At 52.3% G+C, this 9,556-nt stretch overlaps 1 protein-coding gene across 1 annotated transcript; it reads left to right on the top strand.

Moving 5' to 3' along the window:
- Positions 1–864: 864 nt before the first annotated feature.
- Aqp8 (aquaporin 8) lies at positions 865–6,565 on the top strand. Its single transcript, XM_048332686.1, has 6 exons — positions 865–968; positions 1,103–1,350; positions 2,677–2,803; positions 4,563–4,777; positions 5,385–5,519; positions 6,030–6,565. Exons 1-6 carry the CDS (start codon positions 957–959, stop codon positions 6,076–6,078), a joined length of 786 nt encoding a protein of 261 aa, XP_048188643.1. The 5' UTR covers positions 865–956; the 3' UTR covers positions 6,079–6,565.
- The last annotated feature ends 2,991 nt before the right edge of the window (positions 6,566–9,556 follow it).

The raw sequence follows: 9,556 nt of genomic DNA on the forward strand, positions 1-9,556 counted from the left end.
CATCCATCTATCTACCTATTCATCCATCCATCCACTTATCCACTCATCCACCATCCATCCGCCCACCATCAAATCATTCATCTATCCATCCATCTGCCATTCATCCATCTACCTATCCATTCCATCTATCTACCCATCATCCATCCATCTACCATTCACCATCCATTCTTCTCTCCCTCGTCCCCAGTCTCTAGGAACCACCATCCTACCTTTAGTATCTAACAGTTTGGTAGCCTTGAATGAAAGAGCTAAGTATCAGAGGCCAAAAGAAATATACTCTTTACCCAACTTATGTAACTGTAACCCCTCTGTACATCACCTTCATGATAACAATAAAATATTTTTTTAAAAGAGTGAGAGGCCTTGCATTTAAACCCTAGCATGCGTGCGTACACACACACACACACACACACACACACACACACACACACACACACTTTCCCATGGGAGGACAGAGAGGATAAAGGTACAATGTCTCTGCTCCCTAGCTCAGTTGGGGAGTGCGGGGCATCACCTGACATTGTTCTGGAATCAGATGCTTCCCTGTTGGTGAGAATTATGGGAAAATATGGGAAATGACTTTGCTGTCACCTGCAAAGTTCCCACTTGTGGGGCCTCACCCCCAGCTGGTCATTATTGGATAGGGGAGCTTGGGAGCTAGGCCCTCCCACGCCTCCTTGTGCAGCCCTGATGATGCAAACCGGCCCATGCCTTTCTCTGGTTGGCACCCAGCCCAGCAATCCTTGACCCTCTCCCCCACCCTGTTGGAATTAAAACAGAAGTTTTCCTCTTCTGGGCCCCAGGGCCACCTCCCACCAAGGCTTTACTGCTTCCTTGACACCTCCAGCCCTTTAAAAGGGCAGAGCCCGTAGCGGATCTGTCCCCATCCCAGATAAGCTGAGCGTGTGCCCGATAGCAGGTGCAGCGGCTGGGGGCTGGCAGCTGTGGTGACGGCCATGCCAGGGGAGGTGAGCCCGCTGCGTGTCTGTCCAGACAGCCTGGTAGGGCCAGCACTGTGGGTGTCTCCCAGGCCTAGGCTCGGGGCTTTCTGTCTGGGTGCTCCCCTGATGTGCTCTTCCTTCTCTGCTCCTCTCTCTGGCAGGCACGGATGTGTGACACGGAGCTGGGCAGCGGCAAGGTGAAGGAGCCCGGCATGAGCAGCAGGAGCCGAGGGTCCTGGTATGAGCGGTTCCTGCAGCCCTGCCTGGTGGAGCTCCTGGGCTCGGCCCTCTTCATCTTCATCGGGTGTCTGTCAGTGATCGAGAACGGGGCTGACACGGGGAGGCTGCAGCCGGCCTTAGCCCATGGGCTGGCCTTGGGACTCACCATCGCCATGCTGGGGAATATCAGGTGAGACCAGCCTGTTGGGGCTGCTGGCAGGGACCCCCGATCGCTCCTCAAGATTGGGGGACAGTGGGGAGTTAGTCTTTCTGGGGTAATTTCTCAGTTCCATAGCCTAGGAATTCTGTGGCTTTGGATAAGGCACTTTCTGAGCCTCCAGATCCCCCACCTAACATCATCATCATCATCATCATCATCATCATCATCATCATCATGCCAGTCCTGGGGCTTGAGCTGGTGCTGTCTCTGAGTGGTTGTGCTCCAGGCTAACGCTGTACCCCTTGAGCCACAGCTCTACTTCTGCCTTTTTTTTTTTGCCAGTCCTGGGGCTTGAACTCAGGGCCTGAGCACTGTCCCTGGCTTCTTTTTGCTCAAGGCTAGCACTCTACTACTTGAGCCACAGCGCTACTTCTGGCGCTATGGAATTGAACATAGGGTTTCATGTATACAAGGCAAGCACTCTTGCCACTAGGCCATATTCCCAGCCCCAGGATCTTCTTTTTTTAAATTTTTTATTGTTATTATAAAGATGACATCCAAAAGAATTACAGTTACATAAGTCAAGTAATGAGGATATTTCTTTTTCTTTCTTTTTTTTTTCCAGTCCTGGGGCTTGAACTCTGGGCCTGGGCGCTGTCCCTGAGCTCTTCAGCTCAAAGCTAGCACTCTACCACTTTGAACCATAACGCCACTTCTGGCTTTCTGGTAGTTAATTGGAGATAAGACTTTCCTGTGCACGCAGGCTTGGATCCATGATCCTCAGATCTCAGGCTCCTGAGTGGCTGGGATCACAGGCGGGAGGCATGGACACCTGGCTTGAATCCAAGGGAGGTTATGGGTGAAATGAAGATGGGTCTGGGGTTGAGTGGGACTTGGTCGCTTCTCAGCTGGGTGACCAGAGCAAGGCAAGGAGCCTGTCTGGGTGTCACGGGAGTAGACATGATGATGCCAGTAGCTGATATGCCACGGCTCTAATGACATGGACGATGCTGAGTGCTGTCTGCCCACTCATTCATTATGTCATTGAAATCTCTCTTGGGCCACTGGTTCTGAGCCTGGCTGCTCCATTGGACATGTGATCACCTCTGACTCCCTGTAGAGTGCTCTAAGGCTTTTGATCCTCTGGAGCCTTCCTGTGGTCTAGACTTAGAGGCCATTCCTCCCTTCCCTGCCTCCCTCTGGCCTTCACCCTGCCCATGGCAGGGTGCCTCAGGGAAAATGAGGGTGAATTGGTTGGTGCCAGCCGAGGTGGAACGAATCCTCTTGGAGAACAGCCCACCATGGGCAGCCCTGAACGTCGTCGGCCTCATGATCTCCTTTTCTCTCTATGGACAGCGGAGGCCATTTCAACCCTGCCGTGTCGCTGGGCGCGATGCTGATTGGAGGTCTCAACGTGGTGATGCTTGTTCCCTACTGGGTCTCGCAGCTGTGTGGGGGGCTGATCGGGGCTGCCCTAGCCAAGGTGGGTGAACCCCAAGGAGGCTGTACTTGTGGCTTTGGGTGTGGTGGCCTGGTGCAGGGGTGCAGGGGTAGGAGGCAGGGGGGAAAGGCTGACTCTGTGCTCGTTTCTGCCAGTGAGATCGAGGGGGCCTTTACTGGTGTGGGAGAACACTCCACAGCTTCAGTTCCCCCACCCCAAGATGAGCATATTTCCCCCCATGTCTGGACACAGCCCTTCTCTAACACAGAGCCAATCCTGAGTGTGTCACTTCCCTTCCTGAATCCGCTTCTGGCTTTGGAGTAGAACTGGATAGTTTTGTTTCAGAGGCAGGATCTCTGTAGGATCTCTTGCTATGAAGCCAAGGATTGCCTAAAATGATCCTCTTGCCTTAGATCCCCGAGTGCTGGGATTACAGGTGTGTGCTACCACACCCAGCTTGGGTTTACAGAGTTTTAGTATTTTCTTCCCAGTTGCTTCATTCATTCATTCACTCATTCAATGAACTGGGTTATTCCTGAGAAACTTGGGAATATGCCTCTGTTTACTCTTCAGTTTGCCCACCTTTATATTGCATTACCTTCCATGGGGGTTGGCTCTTGATTTATAATTGAAATTCTCCCCTTCCAATCAACTTCTTCCTCTCTGTTGCAGATTTTTTTTTTTTTTTTTTGCCAGTCCTGGGGCTTGGACTCAGGGCCTGAGCACTGTCCCTGGATTCTTTTTGCTCGAGGCTAGCACTCTACCTCTTGAGCCACAGAGCCACTTCCAGCTTTTTCTGCTTATGTGGTACTGAGGAATCAAACCCAGGGCTTTGTGCATGCTAGGCAAGCACTCTACCACTAAGCCACATTCCCAGCCCTGTTGCAGTATTTTAAAAGCAGTTAATTATTATTATTATTATTTTGCCAGTCCTGAAACTTGGACTCAGGGCCTGAGCACTGTCCCTGGCTTCTTTTTGCTCAAGGCTAGCACTCTGCCACTTGGGCCACAGCACCACTTCTGGCCGTTTTCTATATATGTGGTGCTGGGGAATCAAACCCAGGGCTTCATGTATATGAGGCAGGTACTCTTGCCACTAGGCCATATTCCCAGCCCCAAAAGGAGTTAATTATTAACTAATATTTTTTTGTGGTGCTAGGGGTAGAACCCAGGACCATCCCAGGACCTTATGCATGCTAAGCATTAGGCTTTGAATTGTGATCCTTAGAGCTTAGCCTTCTGAATAGCTGGAATTACAGGTATGAGGCACTGGTATGTGACACTAAACTTCTATAGCTCTTCACCTAACACAACACCTTCTCTCTGTCCATCTCTCTTCTTTCTCTTCCTCTTCCTCCTCTTCCTCCTCTTCCTCCCCTTCCTCTCCCTCTCACCCCCTAATAATGTCTAATGACTAGGCAGCTCACTCAGCTTTAGTCTTGCGGCCTTTCCCAGGTCCCAGAGGGTTCCACCCTAGTGTTTTCCTGGTTGCGTCTGTTTCTAGAGGTTTAGGGCACAGGATGTTCATATTATTTTCTTCCAAGAGCGTCATCTATGTCACATAAACTTCATGCTCTGGGTTAGGCCCATTTTCCAAATGCGTACAGTGAGGCTCAGAGAGGCCCATTCGCTGCCACAGAATCACACAGTAAAACCCGGTGAGCCGGGGTGGGCACCCAGACGTGTCCACCTGCAGACGGGCCCTCCGGGCGGGCAGACCTGCCTTGGTTTCCGCCCCACCTCCCCCAGCTCCCCGATCCTCTCTGCTCCCGGCTGGAGGCTGGTCTGCTTCCTTCCACAGGCGGTGAGTCCCGAGGAGAGGTTCTGGAACGCGTCGGGGGCGGCCTTCGTGACCGTGCAGGAGCAGGGGCAGGTGGCCGCAGCACTGGGGGCGGAGATCATCATGACCGTCCTGCTGGTACTGGCCGTGTGCATGGGCGCCATCAACGAGAGGACGCGGGGCCCGCTGGCCCCGTTCTCCATCGGCTTCTCGGTCACCGTGGACATCCTGGCCGGGTGAGTGAGGGGAAGGAAGATCTCACCTCTACTCTGGGGGACTCAGGACCAGGTCTAGCCTTTCCCTGAGTCAGGCGCCGCAGCCTTTGGCCCTTGTCATCTGGGGCGGGCGGGCGGAACGTTGCTGCCCCCTTGTGGCAACTGGTTTACTTCCAAGTCTTTGGCCCACTGGGCACTGGGGCCCCAGCCTGGGATCTAGGGTAAAGGATGCAGACACCAGAGAGGCAGGGGTGCTAGGGTGGCTTTGACAGCCAAGGCCTGAGCGACTCAGAAACCTGTTCTTTTAACTCTCCATGGTAAATACCCCAGGATGGGTGCGTTCACCCCTGGGGAAACACAGAGAGACAAAACAAGCGTGCGGGTGTTCTTGGCCGGTCATCCTTCTGGATGCATGTGTGGGAAAGTCAGACTGTAGATCTTGGAAGTGCCTTGCCTTTGGTTTCCCAGTGCCGACGGCCCCTTGTCCTCTGGGATGGACTCAGCAGCCCCTGATAGGGAAGCTGAGGAAGAAGGGGTTCTGGGCCGGGGCTAGGCCCAGCTGGGACCAGGACAGGAGTGGGGCAGGGTCTGGCTGGGACACGGTGACTGAGTGCCTGGGTGTTTGCAGGGGGATGATCTCTGGAGCCTGCATGAACCCTGCTCGCGCTTTTGGACCTGCTGTCGTTGCTGGCCACTGGGCTTTCCATTGGATCTACTGGCTGGGCCCACTCCTGGCGGGTCTGTTTGTAGGACTGCTCATTAGGTAGGAGTGTGTGGGTCACAGGGCCCCTGGTGACAGCTCCTGGAGTGTCCAGAGCTGGGGGGCTGGTCTTGGAGAAGGGTGACTCTCTCTAGAACTTTGGGTGGCAAGTGACAGAAATCCACATCCAAAGGGGCGGTTTGTAGGCTCCCACAATGGAGAAGCTTTCAGGTAGTGCTGGCCCCAAGGAGTGCCAAGGGCCTTAGGATTCAGGACATTCTCCTGGGCTCTTCTTTATTCTAGGTGGGCTTTGTGTTAAGATGGGGGTCTCTAACGGAGGCCCAGACATCCCTTGGCTGCTTTCTGCTTCTTTCCTAGCAAGTTAACACATCCACAGGAAGTAAAGCAAGCATTGTTGCAGAATCTTCAGCCTGAAGCCTGTGGCTTAGGCTGGCTGCAGGGCAGGTGTCTGTCTGTCTGGCGGACAGACACTGGATTGAGTCCTTCTAGACCTGCCTGGGTTGCAGAGGGGGCACTCCGTCCAAATGGTCACAGTGAGCTGTGTCTTTACAGGTTCTTCATCGGGGATTCAAAAACCCGCTTAATCCTGAAAGGACGCTGAGGCCCCACTTCCTGCCTTAGGCTGCACAACAAGACAGCTTCGTACGCTTCCTAAGCAGAGCCTGGGCGAGCCACTGTCTGGGGCAGGCTTCTCAGATGGATGGCCTGCTCCTAAGTCCCGAGGACCATTCGGGTTCTCAGAACTTCTCTGGGCTCATCTGGAACCTCCACAGGGAGCATGCGCAGCCAGCCCTGCACAGAGGGAGGCGGGGATGGCAGAGTACCAGAACGTTCTTGACAGGGAAGACCAGCAGAGAAGACCCAGAGGAGGAAGTGGCTGATAGTGTGCGTTGGCGTTGGCTCATGTCCCACCCCCTTTCTTTTCTTAAAAAAAAAACAACAAACTGCAGTGCTGGGGATCAAGCCAGGGTTCCCCTCCGCAAGTTGGGCAGATGCTGTGCACTAAGCCAGGCACCCCCAACCCTGCCCACCCTCTTTCTTTCTCCTCCTGATCTTGGTTCCCAAGGCCCTACTTCTTCGCTTCCCAAGCCGCCACCTTCGCTTTGCAATAAATAGTTCAACGTTTTCATCCGTGTTAGAGGCTTTGGCTTTTGTTTGAGGAAAAAAGAAAGGGCTCTGCTGTGGAGGAAGTAAACGTTCATGGAGGGGCCTGAGGCGTCCTGAGTCTAGCAAACCCAGGAGAGCCCCATTTCCTGGGTCTGATGTCAGTACGTGGGGTGCCTTCCAAGTCAGAGCTCATCCTCCGCTCAGTCCTGGAGCTCAGGCTGGCGCTCTGAACCACATGGAGATGATTCAGACCCAATTCAGAGCCCTGCGGAAGGTCTAGTGTGGAGTGCTGGGAGACCCACAGGGCCTGGGTGGGGGACCCACCAGCCCACTTCCATCTTCACCCCTCCCAAGGAGAGCACGCGCTATCTCTGCAGCAGTTGGTGCCAGTGGCTCACACCTGTAATCCCAGCTACTCAGGAAGCTGAGATCTGAGCATCATGGCTTAAAGCCAGCCCTGGCAGAAACGTCCAGGAGACTCTGATCTCTCATGAACTACTCAGAAAAAGTCAGAAGAGGCACTGAGGCTCAAGTGGTAGAGCACTAGCCTTGAGCACAAAGAAGTGCAGGGCAGTGTGGAGCCCCTGAGCTCAAGCCCCAGGACTGGAAAAACAACAACAACAACAGAACCCATGGGTTGTTTACAAAGAGGACCCTTGGGATACTACAATTAGCAGGGAAACCCATTATCAACACTAAATAAAACCCCACCATTTTGATGAGAACACAACTAAAATGAACAAAGGTTTCCTGGAGAAAAATCACCAATACAGTAACACACAATTTTGAGAATATGGACACACACACACACACACACACACACACACACACTCAAACATCCAAAATTTCTCAGAGGACCAGAGTATAACAAAGACAACCATAGTTAAATGGAGAGGAAGCCAGGAGCTCATGCCTGTAATCTACTTAGGAGCCAGAGATGGGCAAAATGTTAGCAAAGTTCCCTCCTTATCTTCTCTAGCACCTGGTACCTCCTGGTGCTCCAAATGACAATATTGTACAACCTCTGCCTCTGTTTCCTTTATATATCTTTTTTTTTTCTGGCCCTGAGGCTTGGAACTTGAGGCTTGGGTGTTGTTTCTGAGCTTCTTTTGCTCTAGGTTAGCACCCGACCATTTGAGCCACAGCACCACGTGTCTCTTACAGACTTTCTTGCCCAGGGCTGGCTTTGAACTGTAACCCTCAGATCTCAGCCTCCTAAGTGGCTAGTATTACAGGTGTGAGCCACCAGCACCCAGCTTCTGCCTTGGTTTTCAAATGGTGTTGTCAAGAACTATGTGCACATGTCATTGACTCATTTTTAGTCCTCCCTAATGTATGATCTCACCTTGGCCTTTCCCTTAATGGAAACAAGCAAGGTCCTATCTCTAAATAAGGCCATACCCTGAGGTTCTGGGTGACACTGGTCCTAGTGACTTTAAAACTTGAGCCACAGCTTCACTTTTTTTCCTGCTGCTTAATTGGAGATAAGAGTCTCAGGGACCTTCCTGCTTGGGCTGGCTTTGAACCCTAGTCCTCAGATCTCAGCCTCCTGAGTAGCTAGGATGACAGGTGTGAGCCGCCCATGCCAACTCCAAGGTGCTCTTGATGGGGAGGAAATGCGTGGCAGGTGCTGAGGTGTTGTGGAGGTGGGCTCTTTCACTGATAGTTCCAACCTCCCATGCCAAGCCCACCTGCAATGCTCACGGGCTTCACCTCTCTGCTCACATGTGCGAGCAATCCTTAGGGCTCTTGGAGCCCGTTGGCAGTGAGGCTAAGGACAGCAGCGCAAGAGGGCCCTGGAGACCCTCCCTGCTAGGTGTGAGTGGTATGCGGCTGAAGTTCTCTTCCTATTGATTACAAGGCTTAACTTTTAGCTTCTTGCAGTTTCTTTTCCCTTAGCAGAAAGACATCACCCTTCCAATTCTGGCAGAACCAAGGGGAGCATTTATTGTAGACACAGTTTCACACACGTGTATCAGGAAGACAGGTGAGGGGACATTAATCCAGCAGGATGGACAGTCGTCCATGTGGTATTGGAATGCATTCAGGCCGAGGCCATTGTGGTCACAGGAGTTAATCCCACATGCCTTCCGCTCAGGTCGTCCCGGGCTTCCTCATGGTAGTCTGGTCTGTCTCGGCCTTATAAAGCACTCTCTTTGCTGCTGCTACCTGCCTCTGGCTGTCAGGGTGTCTGGGGAGGAGTTGCCTCTTGCCAAACTCGAGTGGCTTGTCCTTTGAATCCTTACTGAGCAGGCTCCTGAGTTGTATTCTTGTCTCAGGGGCCCTGAAATAGGAGGGGGATTCACACTTATTAGCCACTAGGGTTTGCTTTTAGACCAGAGACTGTGTCTCGCCTCTACCACACTCAACAGCCTCAGAAACCTGAATGCCCGAGTCATTTTTGGCACTCACATTCAACTTCTCAAGAAGAGGAAAGCTGGGACGTGTTCTCAGAAAGCGGCGAGGACAAACTAGAGCTCACTTCTTTTTGGTTTCTGGTCTAATGAGGACCTCACAGTGGCAGGCTGTCCTGAGCTGGTTAGGTACAACTTAATGCAGTTTTCATTTTTAAGAAGACTGAGGTCTTTCCAGGAAGAACTAACAAATCCTTATCGAGGTAGAGGTATTTGTGGGAGTTGATGCAAGTGTGGACAGGAAGTACAGGTGCAGATTCTCAAATGCCTTGGTTAAGACACCAGAAAATAAAATGCCCATTAGTTTACACCATTTAAAGATAAGATGTGACACAATCCCCCAAAGAAAGAGTGTTTACATAAATACAGGCCAGGTACGGTTGCTTGTCCCTCTAAAACCAGGTGTTTGGGACACAGAGTTCAGGAGGATCACGCTTGAGGTCAGCCAGGCAAAAAGTCACTGAGATCCATCTCAACAAATAAACCAGGTGTGGTGGCATGCCTGTCATACCAGCTATGCCAAAGGCATAGCAGAGGGATTGTGCTTCAGGCCAGTCC

This window comes from Perognathus longimembris, chromosome 23, assembly GCF_023159225.1.
Source record: "Perognathus longimembris pacificus isolate PPM17 chromosome 23, ASM2315922v1, whole genome shotgun sequence".
NCBI lineage: Eukaryota > Metazoa > Chordata > Mammalia > Rodentia > Heteromyidae > Perognathus > Perognathus longimembris.

What these genes read in the sequence shown, in the direction of transcription:
- Aqp8 (XM_048332686.1), top strand. An exon ending in GCCATGCTGGGGAATATCAG is followed by an intron (nt 1,351 to 2,676) that starts GTGAGACCAGCC and finishes CTCTATGGACAG; the next exon opens with CGGAGGCCATTTCAACCCTG. An exon ending in ACCGTGGACATCCTGGCCGG is followed by an intron (nt 4,778 to 5,384) that starts GTGAGTGAGGGG and finishes GGGTGTTTGCAG; the next exon opens with GGGGATGATCTCTGGAGCCT.